The following is a 23,395-nucleotide window of genomic DNA, read 5'->3' on the forward strand; positions in this document are numbered from 1 at the left end:
CCCTGTGGCAATTCGTTCTGTTTTGGAGAAGCTGCAAGGTATGCAATAACTCGTTTGTGCTTCTTCTTCAATGCTATATGTGCAAAGACTGTTGATGTTTCCAAGCTAGATAAGTTGGAAGAAGATGTAGTAGTTACTCTGTGTTTGCTTGAGAAGTACTTTCCCCCTTCATTCTTTGATATCATGGTTCATCTAGTAGTACATCTTATCAGAGAAGTTCGTCTATGTGGGCCAGTATATTTTAGGTGGATGTATCCGTTTGAAAGATATATGAAAGTGCTGAAGGGGTATGTTTAGAATCGTACTCGTCCCGAAGGTTGCATTGCTGAGCGGTATATAGCTAAAGAAGCGGTAGAGTTTTGTACTCAGCATTTATCTGATGTTAGTACAGTTGGAGTGCCTTCAAGCCAAAAGATGGGACTTTCAAAGCCATTATCAGGTTGCACAGTGAGCATAGTTGATCAGGACCTGTTGAATCAAGCACATCTATATGTCTTGGAGAATACGGAGGAAGTCCTACCTTATATCGAGTACGTATGAGTTTTATTCTTTAACTTATTGATTTTAAATTATTTCTTATGTTTATCTTCTATATTTGGGACCGTAATGCTTGAATTTTTCGTGTCATGTAGGCAACATATGATCCACATCAAGACTGCTTATCCAAAATTTAGAAAGAGAACAAAGTGGCTGCAGGATAAGCACAATAGCACTTTCATTCAATGGCTACGCTTCAAGGTATATGTTGTTGAATAACATATTTCTCTTTTAATTTTCTTCTTATTTCTATGTTAGATTGAATTAAGATATATGATTAATTTGTAGGTTCAAAGTGAACTTGAGGAAGACAATCATGGCGTATCAGAAAATTTAAGGTGGCTAGCAGCTGGTCCAAACATGGCAGTGCCATTATATAGGAGCTATCTTATTAAAGGTATTAAATTCAATATCAAGGCACAAGATGATGTGCGGACAACTCAAAATAGTGGAGTTTATTTACTTGCACATACCATGCAAGTTGCTAGTGCCAAGGATAAAAACCCAATTCTCTCAAATATGGGTTTCTATGGTGTCATTCAAGAAATTTGGGACCTTGACTACCAAAAGTTTACAATCCCAGTCTTTAGGTGTGATTGGATAGATAGTTCTGGTCTTGTAGTCAACGAACTTGGATTTACCCTTGTAGATTTGAGTAAAATTGGACATAGGAATGACCAATTTGTTTTGGCTTCTCAAGTCAAACAAATATTTTTTGTTGACGACCCGATGCATCGTGGTTGGTCGGTAGTGTTATCAATGCCTAATAGAGAATATAATGATGTTATTGGTGATGAAGTCTTAGGTGATGTGATAATTGAGTGTGAGCCATTTACTAGAGGGATGCCAAATGTTGACACATTTGATGAACTGGTGGGTGAGTTAGGCGGTCAAAATATTCGAGATGGGTGTGAAGATATATGGATTGAATGATGCTTATGTAATTGGCAGTGTATGACATTAATTTTGTAATATATTGTAATGTGATTTCTTCACTTTCTACGTTCAAATAAAACACGACGTTATTGTGAACCAGTTATTCAGCATATTTACCGACGTCTTAACGCAACGTAACAATGAAGAACCACGACGCTATTGTGAAGCAATTATTCAGGGTATCACGTCGAGGAAGGATTAAGAACCGCCATGTAATTCAAAATAACACGACTCCAATCCCATAATACCGACGTCTAAAAAACGAGATATATAATCTGAACGTTAAAAAATACGACGTCATCATACATTTTCCACATCGCAAGTTCTTTTATAAACGAAGAGGAACGAAATGAATTCCGACGGTAATTCATTATAACCGCCGTCTAATATCAATTAAACGACGTTATTTGTAATACGGCTCTCATCACAATCAACGCCGTCTATATGTTCTGTAATACGGCTCTCATTTATTTGGAACCGACGTTGTTTAGAAGTTCAACGTCGTCTATATTAATAAGTGCGTCGTGAGTAATGAATACATATAAATACAACGTCGACTATATAAATGCCACCGACGTTGTTTCGCATTTCAACGTCAACTATATAAATACATACGTCGTAAATAATGACACTGACAACTATTTCGACGTCATCTTTTTTAGAAAAATCGAAGTGAAAAATTTATTTAACGACGGTTGTTTGTAAATAAGAGACGTAGTATATTTCAATAACGTCGTCTTCTCATGTATTTAAAGACGTCATATTTTTTCTTGTCGTGAAAATTATATTTGACGGCATAGTGTCTTAGTTGTCGTCGTTGTATGTCTATCTTGCGGCCTTGTTCTTTTAATATGTGTCATATTTTTCCTTTTTAACGACGGTGATTTGTTTGAGTTGGTCGTCTATTCTCATCCTCGACAATTTTTTAGAACTTTAGCAGACTAAACACGTCTGTTTTAATTATTTTTCGACGTTGTTTTATTTAACAACGTCTAATATTTATCGTCGTTGTTTGTTTCTGAAAATAGGACGTATAAATTTTGTAATACGACTCTCATATATTTGTAACCGACGTTGTTTCGTTGTTCAACGTCTACTCTATAAATACATACGTCGTAAATAATGACACTGACAACTATTTCCACGTCATCTTTTATAGAAAAATCGAAGTGGAAAATTTATTTTACGACGGTTCTTTTTATATAGGCGACGTAGTAGGTATCAATAACGTCGTCTTCTAATGTATTTAAAGACGACATATTTTTTATTGTCGTGAAAATGATATTTAACGGCGTCTTATTTTAATTTTCGTCGTTGTATGTCTATCTTGCGGCCATGTTCTGTTAATATGTGTCATATTTTTCCTTTTTAACGACGGTTTTTTTAGAAAGTTGGTCGTCTATTCTCATCCTCGACTGCTTTTTTAGATCTTTTTGCAGTACAAAGACGTCGTTTTGTATTTGTTGATGACGTTGTATATTGTAACAACGACGGTGATTTAGCGTCGTGGTTTATGAGGGAAAAGATGACGGTGGATTCCACGACCATTGAAAAACCGAATACACGACGGTGATTTACCGTCGTCTTTTTGCTTTTTTGTAGTAGTGATTAATTTTTTGAGGTATCAATATTGGTATAAATTGTATCATATACTAAAACTAGTTTTTCATATTTTGATTTTCTAATATGTATTCTGTATTATCAAAGTCGATCTCATCATCAATACCCATAGTAAGGGTAAAGTCCTTATCTGTAATTCTTCAATTTTAATCTTTTTCAAATCTCTCAAGGATCGCATGGCACAACTTCAATAGGTACACTTGGAATTATGTTGTTGAACATATATTCATTTTGATAATATGTATTTTTTTAATTACATTTAATATGTATTTGTTTTATGTTAAAGCTTATTGCAAATTAGTCAATGAAGCTATGAATTAATGTATACTTTTATTTTAGCTAGTCCACCATCAAAAAATTCCTAATTCCGCCCTTGCTATGCTTGTAGCCAATGTTAAATTTTGGTCCAAAGTCCTTTTAGCAAATTTTTATTTACAGTAAACTGTTGAAAGTTGGCTTAAATTGAGCAGCTCATTTGTGTGGGTTTATTTGTATATAGTTCATGGCCTATTTGTTTTTGTGGCTTAGGGTTTTTACGTCTTCAATATATGCATAACATTCTCACTTTCTTAGTGTGACCGCCACATTTGCTCAGCAAAAAGAATAATAATACCACCACCACCAACAACAATAATAATAATAGGGATTATTTTTTTTTTGGACAAAATAATAGAGAATTATTATTAACACAGCAAAATAGTCACTTCTAAAATAATAATAATAATACCAAAAATATTGACAAATCACAGTAAAAGAAGTTGACAGAAGAAATTAAAGCTACAGTACTGGAGAGGAGAAAGGCAGAGAGGAAGAGAGAGTTACCCACAACCACAGTGAAGATTCCTTGGGCTGGCACTGAAATTAGCAGTTTTCCATTTCTAGCTAAACTCCAAGAGCCTAGAAAACCTTGTAAACTTGACAGAAATGGCGACCCTACCAAACTCCTCCCAGTCCCACCATGCAACATATATATTACTTTATAAATTTTATTCTTGATAAATTTCTATATAGTTTTAACATATATTCTTTTAGAAAAAGAAAAACTTTTTCTTTTTTTGGTTACATGAAAAAATAAAAAGTTAAACATATATATAATATATATATAAAGGTATTCTAAAGAGACACCGGCCAACCTCTGGTTCTGCTTTTGGGGCACATGCCTTTGCGTTTTTCCAGTTTTGCATGCTCAGCTCAGCGTTGAATGAACGTGTGAATTTGCTCCAAACTATATCAAAAGACTATAAGCGCTTCACTCCACTTCCAAATTTTCCTCTATTTTTTCTTCTAGCAATTCACTCCAGTTTTACACCCATAATTAAGCGAAGGATATTGACTAGTGTTTTTAGTTGGGAGTTTAAGGAAACTAAGTGCCGTTTGATAACCATTTCAATTTTAGTTTTTAGTTTTTAGTTTTAATTTTTTGTGCTAGAGTATAGAGGAAAATGAGAGTGAGAATGGGAGTGATGATGAGAGGGGGAGAATGAGAAGGAGGAGTAGCAAAAGTGAAAACAATTTGAAATAGATTTCATTTTTTAGTTTTTGTTTTCACTTTTGTTACTCCTCCTTTCCATCTTCTCCTCTCATCTTTCCCCTCAATTCCATCTCTACTCTCATTCTCACTTCTATTTTCTCTCGTTTTTCTCTACTCTAGCTCAAAAAATGAAAACTAAAAACTAAAATTGAAATGGTTATCAAAAGGGCCCTAAGTCCAATGAAATAAAGTGAGAGTAAATATAACTTCCAAGTTCAAACATCACTAATCTTATGGTCACTACTGCTAAAACATTAGCAGTCAAATTAGTACACGTCAAGAATTGAATCATCTACTTGGAGTATCATTATAACCATTTGATATTCTCAAAGAAGACCCTCTCGTAAAGCTCAAAGACTTATATCTATTCTAATATCAGTTAGATATCTATTAATCAAGGCATTGAGAAGATACATATACCCACTAAATTGAGAGGTAGTTGATCATAGGTGCCCACTAAAATTGCACCGATATCGTTCCCAATTTGACTACCTAGGTCGAATGCCTTGGGTGAAGTTAGGCTCAATAAACCCATCCATATGAGGAATTTAGCTCAAGAAGGCCTCACTGTAATTAATAGTGAACCAACTAGCTTTAGATTTTTGTCCTTCTCCAATATAGAATTATGCTAATTTCCATCCATGACTTGTGTCGAGTCACATAACACCAATTATATTATGATATATAATTTTGGGGATCTATTTTCCGAAAAAGTTGCCACATCAGTAAATTTACTCTCATCCCACATAGGATATAGGAGTATAAAATAATTTTGCAATCGTCCGCAGAAAGTAATTGCGAGGGTTTCATGATAAAGCCAACTTGTTATCTCAATTTTATTCTCTATCAAATGTTTCTTTAGGCCTTGTCTTAGGAAACAAGAGCCCCAAAGTTATACCATGATTGTGCAGTTCTTGGTTCCTTAAAGCTACGAAAAATTCAAAGATATCTAACATTTGATCATGAACAGAAATAATGATAAAAGCTGTGACCTGAAATTAAAAAAATAATGATAAAGCAGGAGCACCTCACTTGTAAAATGGCCAAAACCATCATAACATCCATACATTGCAACAAGCTTTACCCTTAGTCATGAAGCAAACACCGTATAACCTGCAGAATGCAGGGTGCATGCAATCCCTGAAAACAAAGAAAAAAAACGCAAAAAAGGCAAAGGCAAAGAGACAGACAGACAGACACAAAACAGCGTCTGAAAAACAGAGTCGGTTCCTGTTTTGCTCTCAAAGCTTATAAATATTATATTTCAACAAAAGAGAAGCAAAAGTGCTCGATTTTTATGCCAACTCTTTACGGCCTCTTGCCCTCCTCCTTTCCTTTAATATAAAAATAAACTTCAGATTCTGCTGTGTGTTCCAACTTTGCCTAACGTCACAGAAAATAAATTAGTGCACGGTTTCTCGACCATCCATTTGGATTGTTGCTATTTTTTTAATGGCTTGTTCCTCTACAACGTACCAGCTTTCCTTCTCAGTTCACATGTACCTGCTCTTTCTTTCCCAAACCTTAGTTTCCTTGTCCACCTTACATTGTTCACACCCTCCAGTTACCTTACCTTAGTTTCCTGTTTTACCATTTTGACCTTTTGCTACCTCACAAGAGCTAAACAAGGCATTTAAGTGTATAATTCTACCCTAGTTTCATTTATGTTAAGCTTTAAGTGCTTAAGGGAGAAGCACCTACTTTGCCATATGATCACTTTAAGTGCTTCTGAAAAGGCTAAAAGCGCTTTCTCATAACCAAAAGCGTTTTTGGATCATAGAAGCGCTTTTTAGAGAAGCACATGCTATATGCTTCTTCAGGAAGCAGTCCCAAGTACTTTTCCATAAAGTACTTGGGTTTCTTATGAAAAATTCCTAGAGAAGCAGTCCCAAAACGAGCCCTAATCGATTATGGGGAGATGCACTTCCCATGTGATTCTCCATAAAATCATTAAAAATGATTATATGGAGAAGTGATTATTGGCATATCCAAAATCACTCTCAAACTAGTCCTTAATTGAGAACGTACCATTATTAGCGCCGAAGAAACTGTAAAAAATTGAATGGGATTGTGTAACTTGCACACCACATAATTAAAATTTTGTATCAAGCCACTGTGAATCGAGTGGGAAATTTACTCAATATAGGTTATTTTATATGCCTTTAATGAATAAAGAACTTAAACAATGTGTCCTGTGGAATAAAACAACGATGAAATTGAATTGAAACTTATTAAATTTGAAAATAACAAGATGAACTACAAACACTAGTGTAGAAAACCAGATCGAATAAAAAATAGAGAACATCTAGTGATAGATCTCCACATGGAAAAGATAAATAACATGAAAGCAAACGAAACTAAGGAATTTGAAAGCAATTTGAATCAATTTGTGCCAAGAAAAAGTCGTTTGGGCTAAATGGTTATAGCAGAACTTAAGGAATAACAAATTGAGATCGTATGTCAACTAGAAATTCATGGCAACGTGAGGGTGTGGCAGAGAAATCTTCAATTGGTTGAAATCTCTCATGTTTTGAAATTAATTGTCATCTTTCAAGAGGAATCGGGGGAGATTAGTATGCACCATTGGCCCTTCGTATTTGTAGGAGTTTTGACCTAGGGCACTATTGGCCCAAGCCAACTTGGTCTCGAACTAAAATCTTGAAAATAGTTTCCTTTCCAAATATTCCCTCTACTTGTGTGCACAACTAGAGAAACATAATAGTGATTAGCTAAAATTACATTCTAGCCACTTTAATTCAAATTTAGCTATATAGCCGTGATGGTGTGATGTGTATTTATTCATACATTTGAGATTCTGTGTTCGAATTTTTCATTCCTCCAATACCATTTGTATAGAAAAATAAAATGATTAAATTAACGTAATTTCAGTTGAAAAAACAATAAGAGAAATCATAATTAGTTAGACTGAGAGTATTGCTTGAGTAACATAATAGTGATTAGCTAAAATTACATTCTAGCCACTTTAATTCAAATTTAGCTATATAGCCGTGATGGTGTGATGTGTACTTATTACATTAATGTTCATATATGTCATGTTCTTAATCATTCCTCCAATACCATTTGTATAGAAAAATAAAATGATTAAATTAACGTAATTTCAGTTGAAAAAATAATAAGAGAAATCATAATTCTTGCACTTCTTTTAAGAAACTTTTTTGAACAATTGGATTAATATCCAACGGTAGGTGACCACAATCTCTTGGACTCCTGTGGTCCAAGAGATTTGTGGTCACTCACCGTTGGATGTAAATTCAACGGTTCACTCACTCTTGCACTCATTTTAAGAAACTTTTTTGAACCATTAGATTAATATCCAACGGTAGGTGACCACAATCTCTTGAACTCCTGTGGTCCAAGAGATCGGGATTGATAATATCTTAGGTGAAAGTAAATATATAAAAAATGTGAAGGGCAGTTATGTAATTAACTGTATAGTAATAATCTCCCTTGAGCTAGCCCTATATATAACCTCACCTTTTTTAAGCGGTTTCCTATGTATGTATTCTTAAGCAGTCTGTATCTCTCTTATTTTTATTTTCCCCATTGAACCTAGGTTTCAGCTTGAAAACAACATTTCCTTTTCTTTTTTTTCTTCTTCACAGTAATATATGGAAGATAAAGGGCAAGACCCTAATAGTCCAGGAAATGGATCGGAAAGAAGCAGTGAGCCAGTAAGGTCGAGATGGATACCAAAGCCAGAGCAAATCCTAATCCTAGAGTCAATTTTCAACAGTGGAATGGTGAATCCTCCCAAAGAAGAAACTGTGAGAATAAGGAAACTTTTAGAGAAATTCGGCACCGTCGGGGATGCAAACGTCTTTTACTGGTTCCAAAACCGAAGGTCGAGATCTCGCCGCCGACAACGGCAGCTGCAGGCCAGCCTTGAACAAAGAAACAATAATACTAAAAGTAATCAAGTTGGTGATCATCAAATGGGTATAAGTAGTGGTGCAATTCAGTATGAAATAAGCTGCAGTCCTCCAGCTCCAGCTCCTGCCATGGCTTTTGGAGCTTCTCCTACTTCTTTTGGCTCTTGTAATTATCTTGTGGGTTCTTCTTCTTCTTCGTCTAGTGGTCATCATCTTATGGCAGATCATGATCAGCAAACGTCTTCTTCTGTTGACCCGTTCTTTTCAGTTTCTGGTCAAATGGGGTTTCCGGAAATCGAGCAAGGCTCTGGTGTAACGTCTGTCTTAGGAGGAGGCCCTTCAGATACCTCAACTTTGCACTTCCAATCTGGTAGGTGCATGGCTAATCTGCTCTTCTGCTCGACCGTTTCACTTTCACATCTATGTTTTTATATTTATATATATTCTTTAATTATTTTCCATGTCTTGAGCAAGTTTTTTTTTGTTATTATTGACTTTATCATGCTTTTCTTAAGCTTCATTTTCTTTAATTGTAATTTTAATTATAGTTTTAATAATAAGTAGCTAGATTCCCATAGATTCATGATTACTCTGAGAGCCACGGAAGTACATAAATTAGCAGTGACTTTTTGTTGATGTGACAGCCCTTGTGTTTGAATGAATTGTATGAAAGTTGCAGCTTTCCCTACCATGAAAATTCCTTTTTCTGGCAGTCTTTTCAAACGAAAAGACAACATATCTAGGTAATTGAAATCAACTACTGTTTCACAATAGTGTTGATTTCACATCCACATACCACACTAACTCACTTTTTCCCTCTTCGCTGGTTGTAATTTGATCATAACAATAGCTTAATTTATGCAAAGCTTATGATTTTCTGCTTTCGGTAAGATTCTAGCATCCTTTTCTTCTTTAATATGAAAGCCTGGCTTTCTGCTTCTGCTTTGGATTTTCCTATCAACGCCTGAAATATATGCTTTGGTCCATTAATTTATGTCCAGGTCTCATCACAGTGTTTATTAATGGGGTTCCAGCAGAAGTTCCCAAAGGGCCACTTGACATGAAATCCATGTTTGGTCAAGATGTGCTGTTGGTCCATTCCTCTGGTCTCCCTCTGCCACTCAATGAATTCGGTTTCTTAGCTCACGGCTTGCAGCCTGGTGAAAGCTATTTCCTGGTAAACTCTCTCTCTCTCTTTCTCTTTCCTGTTTTTGTTCTTTAAAGATTGAACTGTACTTCTTATTTCCAAATCTAGTTTATATATAAACTTGTATCAACAGCATCTTCCTAACCTTTTTTGGTTAATGGAGAATTTTTCAAGTCCAAGAAAGGAACCTCTTCTCTTTCTCTAGTTGGATTTCATACGCCCTCTCCAATATTTTAAGAATCAAGCCTTCTGGTTTTATAATTTCAAGATTCGAAATGGAGGTTGCATTGCATTGGTAACATTTAAGGATTCCACTAACTCCTTTTTCTAATAACCTCTTTGATCTCAATCTTTTATTCCATTAATTTCTTCTTTTTTTAGAATCTCTTTCTCAATCTTGTTTTCCCGGTTGATTTAGATCTCTTTTCCAATGTTTTTTTAATCTTTAGATTTCAAAGCTTGGATTAGATTTATTTCCATTAAAACCGAGTTTTAAATACAATAATTTATATTTTAATTAGTTAATTAGGTAAATTATTATGAATAGATAAGTAAATTGTACCGACAATTTTGTATATTTGTATACACAGTTCTGTTTTTGTATATATTCAAAATAATGTACCCTATCAGAATATAAAAAGGAAGTTATAATGAACAAAGCATTTATATATATAGTTATTCTCTTATCTGGATGTCCGCACGTTATTATCGTACCGATGCTATTGTAAACTGTGTTACAAATTGGAGTCAACTGAAGCTGCTGATTCAGTCACAAATTTTTTTGTTGATGCAGGTTTCAAGGACAACTTAAGTAGATTAAAGCTGCATGCACCTACAAAAATGGAGCTTCCTACAAATGTTTCTTCATAATCTTGCCTCTTGTTCTGGTTGCGTTCATCATCTTACATTTACTCCCCCACAGCAGTATGTGATTATTAGAAAAAATATATATATGTTTATTAGCTACCATGCATGTTTCAAATAGCTTACGGTCGGTCAATCCTTTCTCTTTTCCTTCTTTCTTCATTGTAATAATTGCAAATTTACCTCTGAGTTGCACAATGTATTTAGAAATGGGACGGTAGCGTATTAGCTATATAATCATTTACAACATGGATATCAACTTATGAAATATTGTTATGTGTTTTTTATTATAAATCTTATTACAATCTTTCCTACTTGAACTCACAACCTCAATCCACAAAGTAAAGACAAATGAGTACTACTGCACTAAATAAGTACGTTGTGAAATTTAGGAACTTTACCAATTAAAGTAACCCGTGTTGGCAGAAATAAAATATTAGATGTGTGGCAAATCTAAGTCATAACCAAACCAAGAGATTAAAGACTACCACATCGCTAAGATTAAGTTGTTGTTTTGGTTTCATGTCATGAGTGACGATGTTTCAATACTATTCAACCAACCAAACAGTAACGAGTACATAATGATGAACTTGCCGACTAAAATCGAATAACTTGAAGGAGAATGAGGTCATTATTCTTAGGTCAGTCAAGTTATTCAAATCTTATAGAATGTGTCCATTTTCCTTCTCGATAGCAGCAAAAAATGAAAAGAAATGGAGAAAAAGCCGAACTTAGAAGTTGATGAAACTGCTTTCATGGCCTCCACACCGACCAATATAACCCTTGAAAATCAGAGCAAAGAATATGCAACTTGGCCTCCACACCGACCAATATAACCAATCCAAAACAGACGGATGTTTGTTACGGATTTCTTTATTTAATTGCAGAAACATTAGGGCAGGGTTACAGAGAAAAATACCGTGTGATATCCAAATTTTACAACTTTTATTGGCTGGCATCTCCCTTCAAAATTGCTTTTTTTTAATTCGCGTCAGATTCTATGGTTCTAGATGCCATAATAAAGTACTTTGTTAGCAACACGATTGATCTGTACTTGACTATGAAACACCCCAGTCAACCTAGTTGTGAATCCAATGTGCGAAATTTTAATCATGCTCCGTCTAAATGATTATTATGTATGGCTTGAGATACTCATGATTAATTGAAACGCACAAAATGGTCAATTTCCTCACAAATACAGCAAGGTTTTTCTACGTTAACGTGAAGATTAGGTAAATTAACTCTCAAGACTCCTTATATTTGTATTATGTTTGGACGTGATCGATCTTGAGATTTCGAGGGTATTTTGTAAAATTTAAATTAGTGTTTCTAAGAATATCCATAATGGACTCCTTAAATCACCTCTTTAGACAAATTTAAGAGATGAATAATCAAATTACAACTCTAACCATGCTTCCTATCTACCTCCTAAAATAGGGAGACCTCTAGAAGTTCCTAAATATGAGGAGAGAGAAATGATTCCTAGTAGCTCCCTATAATTTAATGTTGTTTTTTTTTTGCATATTTTAAATTTTTAATTAATGCTAATTATTTTATATATATATATATTTTTTTATAGAGAGCTCCTAAAATAGCTTATGTGTGTTTTTAGCTAAATTTTAACTAAAAAATAAAGAGCATGATTGTAACATACTTTAGCATGAAACTACTAAAGAAAATTTTACCTTGAATTGATGCCATAATAAAACCATTGTTTGTTAACTAAAATTCTTCATCATGACATGCAAAAGCAATTACAAATCAAATTCAAAAAAAATTTAAGGATAAGTTACATAAAACCCCCGAACTATGGGGGCGTTACAAACTCATACGTAAGCTTTAAAGATCCTATAATCGGGTACCCAAACTTATAGAAATCTTACAAATGAGACCCTCCATTACTCATACCGTTAACAATAATGATAAATGATGACGTGGCCACTGTAAAACCAATTTTTAAAGTTTATTTGGACTCCACATAGGAACAAAATAATTAAATGTTTGTTTTATCTTATAAACAATTAAATTTTGAAAAATACAAAAAATAAACATAAAAATTATCCAACCCATTCCCCCACAACAAACCCCAAGCCCTAATTCGCCAAAATTTAAAAAAATAATTTGAATAAGATTGCTAAAGCGCTAATCGGTTAATGAGTTAATATGATACTAACTACTCTTTTTGGCTCACTTCATAATATCATTTTATATTAATTAATAATATACATCCGTTATAATCATAATTTGCATGAAATTTTTATTTTTTTTAGTAACGTAAATTTCATATTTTAAACTGGTTTAATAGTAATCTCATCATCTACACTATTTACTACTCAAATTAATAATTTATATCCCAACAGAGAGAAGAAAAAAATAAAATAAGGTTCATAAGTCATAAATCCCAACACTCCCAACTCATACATGGAAAAAAGGACTGAAATAAAAAATTCACAAAGCTTAAGTTCAACAAAAGAGAAAAAGAAAGAAAGGTCATAAATTTAGGGATTTTTAGTGCAAATATTATAAACTAACCTAAAAACTTTAAGGAAAATAAGTAGACGAGAGATCAAGAAATTTATTGTTTATTTTAATATTTAATATCCTACAACGAATCTAATATATTACAATATCATATATCATATATAGTATATAAATAAAATTGACAAAAATGCAGTGGGGCCATAGGACAACATTGGTCGCTTAATAGACCCAACAACTCAAAATGACTTCAGCGAGATGGGATGAGTTTGATGGTGCCTGGATTTGGGAGGTGATCAGGAGAAGGAGATATATATATATATATATATATATATATATATATATATACAAACCAAAGTGATGGTAGGGCGATATCAGTGGAGTTGGATCGATGGAGGAGCTGGGTCAGGCAGGCTTGGGTGAGTGAGACGCATGACATGTCTTGATAAATTTTTTAGAGAGAGAGAGAGAGAGAGAGGGTCGAGGATGGGTGTGGGGGAGTTGTGGGAGCTGTGGGTGTGGAGTGTGGGTGGTTGGGGGAGGCATTTGGTGGCTGGGTTCGTGGGGTTGGGCGGAGATCAAGGGTGGCATAGGTTTTCTTTTCTTTTTGTCCACTTTTTTTTATATTTATGTTATTTAATATATTTTATTTTTATACTTTTAAAATTATTTTAAAAGAAAATAATATTTTACTAAATGTTTTGGTCTACATCAAGGCCACGTGAGCAAAAATAAATAGGACCTACTAATGGCCTGGGTAATGGAGGGTCTCATTTGTAGGATTTCCATAAGTTTAGGTATATGATTGTAGTAGGGTCTTCAAAGCTTAATTAGTATGAGTTTGTATCGATCCCCATAGTTTAGGGGGTTTTGAGCAATTAATCCGAATTTTAACCATTCAATTTGACCAAGTTAAATACCAATATGTTTAGAATAAATTTTTATTTTATTTATATTGTTGTTACAGACTTACAACTATAAAAGAAATTACAACAACTATCTTATATGAAGACAAGCTTTGGCTAGTGGTTTTGGTGTGTTAATGTTGTCTAGTTTTTTATTAGAGCATGTAAGTGGAATCGAACAAGTGCCTCCAATGAGAATAGAAACTTCGCAAACCAACTCAGTTAGGCGTACAATTATTTAAGTATATTGTGTACACACAAAGATAGGCCCCCAAAAAATTGGGGGCCTTGTGTGATTGCACGACCTCCACAACCCTAGGCTTGGCCCTGTGTTCAGATCATTAGTTGTACTAGCTATACTCATTAGCTTTAAGGTTGGGCATTCTTAACAAAAACATAGAGTAAATCAGCCAAACAAGACCAATCAATTTTGAATTCTCTTTTTAACTTTTGAATTTCGATGAATAAGCCAAACCCAACCATCCTCCTGCCGCATCAATCTTCTCAAAACCCCGAATCCCTCCCAGGTCTAACCCCAACCCTTCCCCATCATTAGCCAACTCCACAAGCCACCTCTCACTTCCATGTACACCTCAAACCCCTCACATCTCACCCTCTCTTTCTCTTTTTTTTTGTCTCTCTCAATTACATGGACCAAATTATCTGAATTATTTGGTCAAATATGGAATTAGTTGGTTGAGAGAAGGGATGCCTGGTTGGGTGATGTTGTTGGATAAAACTGAAACTCTAAGAGTATTTGCTAACTTAAACATTGAACATAAAAGCTATCACCTTAGCCCTAGGTGTTAGGTATGTGGATTCCTAGTATGATTAGGTTTTCATAGCCAATCATACACCTTTGCAGGTTCCAAAGCCCTGGTTCATGGGTTCTAGATGAGTGGTCTCATAAGTTCTCAATTATTCTTTTCTTCCACAAAGGAAACTCCATTAATTCGCATCACTATCGGTAAACACCAAATCATCAACATGAAGCGACAATAGGTATTTAAGTGTTACTTTGAGTCCTAATGTACAAAGTGAATTCAATCTCTCTTCTTTGAAATTCATTTTAGTGACACCCTACCTCGATTATATGTACTCATTGCTCCATCTTCTAATTCTGGATCATAGTCTGACAGCGGTGGACCATTAAACCCTTGAGTATTAAGGAGCCTTCCTATCAAACTCAACCCTTTTCACAAACCACCCAATTTCAAACCTCATTTCCCACAAATATAATCTCCTCCTCAAAATCATACAACATGCATCTTTGTAGAATCGAACTCAACTTAGCATCGATAGTTGGATCCATCGAAAGACCCTCAATCTAAGACGTAAAACCCTAAGTGCAATATCTGTGAGAAACTCTTGAAAAACGCTACTAGAGAGTAGTAAAAAAGACCCCCAAAAAATATTCATGTTGTCTTTGGACAATCAATCCAGCTGATCCAAACAGTCATTATCGATTTGGTTTGACTTTTACCAAGAAAAACTCAAAAGGTTTTAAATCGAACCATATCGTATATGGTTTGGTTTGGGTCGATTTTGAGCTTTTGTAAACTAGCCTAAACTGAACCAAATTGTCTACTTGTATATTTATTTTTTTATTTTACATGTGTAGTACTCTAATTAGATGATAACTTTTTGAGTTATTGATATTTGAATCGTAGCTATATTAATTATTGAAATTTGAAATTTTGTGGCATGTTGAGATTTAGGATAGTTTGCTACTCTAGAAAATGGAAAAAGTATGTAACAAGTTGTGCACTTTTTGGTTGCAAATGGGCTAACAATGTTGAAAAAATACAAAATGAAAAAAAATTTGGCTTAGGCTCAAACCGGCCAAACCAAACATAAACTAAACTGTCTTAAATTGGTTTGGTTTAGTTTCTTTTGAAATTTTTATCAAAATCAAACCAAATCAAACCGTTGCAATTAATTCAACTGCAGTTTTAAAGTGAAACCAATTCAATTAGGACCGTATCCATTCCTAATAAGAACTAATAAGACACGGTAGTGCCTACATTATAAAAGTATGACATGTCCCTACATTATTGAGTATTAGCAAATAAAAAATCTGCGAATGCCTATATGTAAATGTAATTGGCAATTCCTTCTAGAACTTACACTTTGTACTAAAAGGAAGTAAAATCAAAAGCCAAAGCCCAAGACATAAAAAACAACCTAGTTCATGTCAAGCCTCAGTTCCTTTTTAGGCTGGAAGAAAGGCCCAAAATAAAACACATCAATAATGTCCATAACCAAAACGGAATGAAAACCAGGTTCATTATCCATAGTTGCAAGAGTACACGGTTGTCATCCTATTTTGTCATGCGTTTTTGGGGTCAACCTCTCCACGTGATTCATGAATGCTGGCCATTCGATTTTTATCCCTTACTTCCATTAGGTTCTATCACATTACAGTGACCACGAAATGCAACCAATAAAAATAAAACGAAAACGAAAAGAACGTGTTCATAATTGTGGCCCTCATTACAGATCAGTTTATCTAAAAAGAAACAAATTTGAACTACGAAAATGAGACATGAGTGTGCCACTTTTATCTTGAAAAGAAATGCCAATTAAAAGCAATCGCAAGTGACATGACCATTCCCTCCTTACCACTCTCTCTCTCTCTCTCTCTCTCTCTCTCTCTCTCTCTCTCTCTACACGAACAGATGATTAGCTTAGGACCCATTTAGTAACTATTTTAATTTTAACTTTTAGTTTTAATTTTTAATTTTTTGTGCTATAGTATAGAGGAAAGTAAGAGTGAGAATAAGAGTGAGGATGAGAGGGAGGAGTAACAAAAGTGAAAACAAAAACTTGAAAGTGAAATTTCTGTTTCAGAATTGGTAATATTTTGTCGTCATGAAGATCAAGAAATTTCTGAGTATAGCCGTATATAAACATGTTGTTACTAATCTACCGAGATTATAACTGGGTAGGTGGAGGGAGTTAAAGTGCCGTTTACCCCCTCAACTATCATGCTGGCTTGCTAACCAAATCCTAACACTTGTACACTAATACATTAATTAATAATGTAACCGCAAGTATAAAGTCGTTCTACAGTGTGTTTTAATTTAAATGAATTGCTAATGTTTTGTTGTCAAGCCACCTGAAGTGTGGCGAGTTCATACTTTAAGGTTTATGCTAACATGATACATGGTGTTACCGTTACATCCAAGAAATTACCCAAATTGACCCCATTAGATGTAGCAAATTACCTATGTGCATACCACTAGTTTTTTTTATCCATCATGAAGGCATTGGCATTATTTTATTTTTGGATGAATCCAAGGTATCCCCCGCACGTAGGCGAGGACTAATCCCTCGAGCCGGGTCGGATCCCATTTGGGGAGCAAGCTCTCCCAATAATGACTGCTCCATTCACAAGACTGAAACTCGAGACCTTACTTAAGAGGAACAAGCTCTTTACCACTTGAACCACCAAGCACCACCAAGCATTGGTAAGGCATTGGCATTATTGACTATACTGGCACATAAGTGCATGTTGTGATAAAGGCAGGGGTTTTAGTAGCAAAACAACCAACCAAACCGTATGCAGAGAGGAGGGTATTAATAACAAGGGCGTGGAAAACACGGTCAAACAAGTAATACCAAAAAACCAATGACATTGACATTTTGAGATGGAGAGAGCATTAAAAACTAGTCATGAAACATGGGCAGGTTCATTCATTGAGTCAGTAAGTCTGCAACAAGTAGCTTTGGCTCTGCCTCGTGTGCAAAATGCCACAAAACAAACAACATCACATAGAGAATAAAGTAACAAAACCAAACCCCACTGCTGCTTGCTTGCTTCCTGCATAAGTCCAAAGACGTTTTCACAATTATTTTGAAGTTGAACCACTCTCATATCATTTTTTTTTTAACTCTCTCTCTCTGCTGCTTTTACCTAGTTTACTGTAGCTTTCTATTTTCCTTTTATAGAACTAACTGTACACATCAAAAGACTGTAGAGATGCCCCTCCTTGCAGACGCACTTTTACCACATCACAGATACATGGGTGTTTGCAATGGTTAAGCTCTTGCACTTTTGCTATAGTTCCAGCCTTTCTCCTTTGTTCCTGCCCAAAACCCACATCTTTTTTTTTTTTAACCCATGCCTACTCCAAGAAAATCAATGAAGGACATGCTGATCTTCTCATTATTATTCAGATTTTGGTTTTGATTTTCCCCAGACAATGACACATTGGTCCTAGTGGTGGTGACTGATCCATCTCCTGAAATTTCTGAGTTTGAATCTGATTGATGACCAGATTGGTCCACACCCATCATAGCTCCTTCCAGAGGTCCAGTTTTGCACAAGCCATTCCCATTGCCAATGATCTTGCCAGAACGCCCATCACTTGATGAGCCTGCAAGAACAAGAAGAATAAGTAATCAAATATAAATCAAACCAAATTAATTAGCCCCACCAGAGAAACAAAAAATTATTTTTTTTTAAACCCCAAGAACAAAATGCTCATGCATTTTTATGATTTATGTATAGAGTAAAAGTGGGGGCAAATTAAGGACACATACCCATCTGTGATCCAAAGTTCTGGTGTTGCTGAAACGGATGGAGCTTGCTAAAAAAGCTAAGAGGTAGCCTAGTGGAGGGAGTGAGGGAGAGTTCAGTGCATGTTGAAGCAGATTGAGTGTCGTCAATGGTGCTTATTGAGACAGTTGATTCAGTGCTGGAGGTATTCTTTTGAAAATTGGTCACAGGAGGGTGATGAAATTCCTTAGGAAGCTGGGTGGCCTGAGGAGTAGAAGGCTTTCTTCTCTTGTAAACATTGGATTGCTCTCTGTGTTTTCTAGCCATGATCACATGCCAATGGTTCTTCACAGCATTATCAGTCCTTCCAGGGAAGAGCCTAGCAATCATGGCCCATTTGTTGCCATAAAGTTTATGGGCAGCCAGGAGCCTTTCTTCTTCTTCCTCACTGAAAGCCCTTCTGTTGATCCTTGGATCTAGCTGGTTAAACCACCTCAATCTGCAACTTTTTCCTACAAATAAAAAACAGAACACCGCAGTTGATGAACAATGTTCGATGAATTAGCATACATTCCCAAAATTTAAAAAGTGAATAAATAAAAAGAAAAATGTTGCAAATTTAACAAACTATCATATAAAATTACAAAATACCAAATCCAAAGAGAGGAAGAAAAGAGTTACCTGATCTGCCATCAAGATGCTCAGCTATTAAGTTCCAGTTTTGAGGACCATATTGGGCCACAAGTTCTTTGAGCTTTGAATCTTCAGCAGGTCTCCAATGGCCTCTGGCACAACTCTTTGTATGCCCACCAGCACCAGTTCTCCCAGCAGCAGCAAGGCTCCTACCTTCATCAGCTTCCTCTCCAGCAAGACTTAAAGGCATGCCCTTTTTCTGATCAATCCCAAGAAGCACAGGATACTGATCACCATGATCAGTTGTTCTTGTTCCCCCATTTTCCAGAGGCTTAAAACCCCATGGTTTCGTGCTTCGCTGGGATGATGAGGGGCTGAAAGGCTCAGAAGAAGTACCTGAGTGGTCTTGCCCTCCAGAATAAAAATGAGGATGAACCATTGCCACAAAGGTGTTTGACAGAGAAAGTTGATGAGAAACAGGAGGAGGTGGCAAAAAGTTCAAATCTTCATATCTAGTGAAACCAACACAATCACTCTTCAGATGTTGAGGAGCCATTTTCAATGAGAATGAAGATTAAAAGTAGAAACTTCAGCTGCTAATCAAGATGGGTTTTTTTATCAAACAGAAATAGGGCAATGCCACAAGGCAGAGAACAAAAGCAACACTTGGTTTTTCTTCTAGACTTGTGAGAATGAAGAAAGGAAGTGATGATCAGAGGGACAGGAGGGCTACCTATCTAGTGATCTAAACCTCTCTCCCCCTGTGAGATCACTCACTCAAAAGAAGGATCTGTTAGGCAGAAAAGAAAGGGAGAGAAAATTAAACAAGAAAGGGAACAGGTGAAAACAGAGAATTGGGTTGGTTTGTATCAGTAACACAAAAAGAAGAGAAGAAACCAACCACACGGTTGAAATTTGATTCTCTCTCACACAAACTCACAGAGAGTCAGGTGGGGTGCTTATTTTGAGACTGATATGATCTTTTCTTCTCTCTCTCTCTCTCTCTCTCTCTCTCTGTTTCTCTCTCTTATATATAGGAAAATGGGCTTGTTTGTTTGAAAAGGCAGAAAGTCTGTGCTGTTGTGCATGCACTTCGAGAACCGCTCGTGTGGGTGGTGGTGGTGGGGGTGGGGGGTTTTCTCTAAACTTATGCTTGGGAGGAGAGTCTTGGTGTTGGCGTTAAATATGTACTAATATTTCTGCTGTTGCCTGTGCTTTGTCTCATCCTCTTTCTCTTGTGTTGTGGCCTTGGGCTTTGGGGAAAACCAGAATCTGTTTGTCTGTTTGCAAAACGTTTTTTGCTTTTTTCAAAGAACGGAAATTTTCAAGGACCAGAGTCTTAAGCATCCCCCCACCACCTGTCAATGTCCTTCTGTGCTCTCTCACTTCCCATAACTGAATACCCATCATTATTTTTTATATTTCTTTTTCCCAATATTTAATTCTATTTAATTTCTCTTTATATTGTTTTATTTATTATGTTCCCATTTTGAGCCTCTTCTTGGTTACCTCTTTGGCCGATGGGGATAGATTTTTTTTTCATTTATTATTATTCCAAAATTTTCCAATGGTGCATGCATGTACTTGATCCAGCTCAGCAAATTTCCAGTAACCAGCCTGAGCTAAAAAAATTGCTTTCCTTCACGAGCTTCTGCAAGCCAAACGTACAGCTTTTGACTGAGAATTGAGAAACTTTGACAGCTTAGATGTACAATAAAAGGATAATATTAATAGGTCACTTACAACCTCAATGCAAACTCATATTGTGAATTAGTGAACTTATGCCTTTCTTTTTCTTTACAAGGAAATTTGAGAAACTTATGTATGGAGAACCTTTCTATTTAGGCATTCCGCAAATAAATTTATTTAAGGAATTTGTTCTGGACCGCACTCGTTTTTGTAGATAATTTGGAAGCCGTTAACGTATTTAATTTGACGCGTAAAATATACGAATATGGTATTTTAAGAAAACGTTAAAATGACAACAATTTAATTGAGCAATTAAATGGTTGCGAATTCGAATGATTTGTTACAGCGATGATCTTTGAGGGACTTCCTTAAAAATACACCATTCATATTACTGAAATACAAAGCAAAGCAGGCCCTACAAGGTCTACTCTTTGACGTTAATTTTGTCATTGCAAAAAGTTTTGGAAGGAAAATTAATGGAAGGGCAAAGGGTTGTGTGAAAAAGAATTCGAAACCTTATAAAGTGTCAGTGAAATTTCCAAAATTTCAAAAGTTTCGTGAAAACATGAAAGAACTTAAGAGGTGTGAGTGTAAATAACTATGTATATATTATCATTCAATTAATCTCATAATTAAATGAATACTTTTCTTAATAATAAAACGTTTTCAAAACGCAAAATCAGAATTACAATCTACCTAAATGGTCAAACTCTGCAACAAGTAACATTTTTTTTGTTAATCTCGTATACAATAAGTTGATTTAGGAGCAAGCATCCACATTGTGTACATTCTGTTTTATCCTCTATTACAAGGCAACAAACAAGATGTACATATTAATTTGCCCCACATAAATAGGGTTCTTTTTCTTTTTTTTAAAGAGCATTTTTTAATATATTCAGCAACTTATGGGTTCAAGTGATTGGTTATCTGTGTGACTATTGTAATCGAGCCTTTCGACTTTTATCAGTGATATTTCTATAATTTGACAAAAAAAACAAGTATAACATGATGGCCAACAATGCAATCAATTATGAATAATTTGAAGTTACATTCAACATAAATATGTATTGTCTTTACTTAATTTTTTTTTGGACAAAATTGTCTTTACTTAATTGGTTGTACACTCTCTTCTCCCTAATATGAACAATGCCTTCTCGAGAAGTAGCTGCAATTGGCTTGCCGACAAACTTTTCTGATTATAATATATGAAAACGAGCCGAGAAAGTTAAATAGGCTTAGGGGTTGTCACTCATATATGCTTGTTATTATTTTATCATTACCTTTGTTATTTTCATCAATTTATGCAAATTCCATAGAGAATTAAATATGGGGAACACTAAGAAATTTATTCTTGGAACTCTATGGAGAAAACTAAGTGCTTGAGTGGTTTCAACGATCATAAGCTTTTTTCCTTTTTGTGATGACTCGATCTAGTCTCCTCTTCTAGCCTACTTTTGATTGGTCATTTTGAGTTACTTTTTATTTTGGATAGTTTACTACTATGCCACCCTTTGCTAATTTTACAAGTTGTATTCTTTCTCATGAATCTTTTTTACTACTGAAATGATTGCATTGCTTTGTCACTTTCTTTTTCCACAGTTGATTTTACGTTGTTAAATAGCATAGCATGGTGGAATAGATGGATGATGGCACATGATATGTGAAACTAGAGCTGCGCAATCTCACTGAAAAATCACCCAAACCAGCCTAACCGAATTGCTCGGGAATGTAAGGTTTGATTTTTCTTTAATTCGATTAAAAAATTGAACCGAACTAGTATAACCGGTTTCGATTTTTTTATTTTATATTTCAATTCAATCATCAAGTTTAACCAAATCGGCTGATTTTTAAATAAAACATAACTTTTGACATAACAACTCACTATTCGTCATCTTTACCTTATCTTTTACACATTTAATCTTCACCACAAAGAAACTCTGACCTAACATCTCCTCTTTTCTCATCCGCCATTGTTGCTCTCTTTGTGATCTCTCTTTGTTCGCAAACCTTTTTGTTAATGCTCATGAGCTATTGTTCAATCCATTTTATCCTAAATTTTAACTCGTCCTCCCGAATTAATTTTTGGCTAGGATCTAGTGGGTTTAGGGGTATTGTCCCATATTAGAATATTAGATAATTAAGATAGGGGAGTTTCTATAATGAGGGGTAAAAGTGAGGGATTATAATGACAATCAAGCAGTCTAATAATAACTATGCACCAGAGCAACGACTATTAAGGAACCCCTCATTATAAGCCCTCACTTTTACCCATCATTATAGCCTCCCTAACTAAGATAGTTATCTTAATTAGAATAGAGTTCTAGCCTAGTCCAATATTTTAGCTTAATTTATGCTTAAATTAATAAATAAATATTTAATCTTCAATGTAATATTTAAAATACTTAAATAATATCCAATAATAGTATTTACTTAATTTAAATTATTCTTTAGACTTAATAATAATAAAACTTTGGTAAGAAACCTCGCTCTATGAGAAAACCTTACGGATAAACATTCGAGCCATCGCACCCTAGGGACGACGACTTCCCTTCCCCATTCTCTCCCTTCTCCTCTCCTGTCATCCCCTCTCCTCTCCTTCCCTCCCTTTTTCCCACATATCCTTCTTTGTTATTTTGTTTTGAGGTGTGGAAGAAGCCTTCGTGA

At 35.1% G+C, this 23,395-nt stretch overlaps 2 protein-coding genes across 2 annotated transcripts; one reads left to right on the top strand and one right to left on the bottom strand.

Moving 5' to 3' along the window:
• Positions 8,160 to 10,732, top strand: LOC18769246 (WUSCHEL-related homeobox 11). Its single transcript, XM_007203463.2, has 3 exons — positions 8,160 to 8,884; positions 9,516 to 9,691; positions 10,455 to 10,732. The coding sequence occupies exons 1-3, from the start codon at positions 8,254 to 8,256 to the stop codon at positions 10,470 to 10,472; spliced, it is 825 nt and encodes a 274-aa protein (XP_007203525.1). The 5' UTR covers positions 8,160 to 8,253; the 3' UTR covers positions 10,473 to 10,732.
• LOC18770951 (transcription factor MYB80) lies at positions 17,546 to 20,372 on the bottom strand. Its single transcript, XM_007202105.2, has 3 exons — positions 19,091 to 20,372; positions 18,454 to 18,921; positions 17,546 to 18,287 (listed from the first exon to the last, which is right to left on the bottom strand). Exons 1-3 carry the CDS (start codon positions 19,596 to 19,598, stop codon positions 18,025 to 18,027), a joined length of 1,239 nt encoding a protein of 412 aa, XP_007202167.1. The 5' UTR covers positions 19,599 to 20,372; the 3' UTR covers positions 17,546 to 18,024.

Source organism: Prunus persica, chromosome G7 (assembly GCF_000346465.2).
Source record: "Prunus persica cultivar Lovell chromosome G7, Prunus_persica_NCBIv2, whole genome shotgun sequence".
In the NCBI taxonomy this organism is placed as follows: domain Eukaryota; kingdom Viridiplantae; phylum Streptophyta; class Magnoliopsida; order Rosales; family Rosaceae; genus Prunus; species Prunus persica.

Bases quoted from the DNA above. Each gene is read 5' to 3' on its own strand.
- LOC18769246 (XM_007203463.2), top strand. From the start codon at position 8,254: ATGGAAGATAAAGGGCAAGACCCTAATAGTCCAGGAAATGGATCGGAA. The intron at 8,885-9,515 runs GTAGGTGCATGG...ATTTATGTCCAG, and splicing joins AACTTTGCACTTCCAATCTG to GTCTCATCACAGTGTTTATT.
- LOC18770951 (XM_007202105.2), bottom strand. From the start codon at position 19,598: ATGGCTCCTCAACATCTGAAGAGTGATTGTGTTGGTTTCACTAGATAT. The intron at 18,922-19,090 runs GTAACTCTTTTC...TTTTATTTGTAG, and splicing joins GCATCTTGATGGCAGATCAG to GAAAAAGTTGCAGATTGAGG. The intron at 18,288-18,453 runs GTATGTGTCCTT...TTGTTCTTGCAG, and splicing joins GAACTTTGGATCACAGATGG to GCTCATCAAGTGATGGGCGT.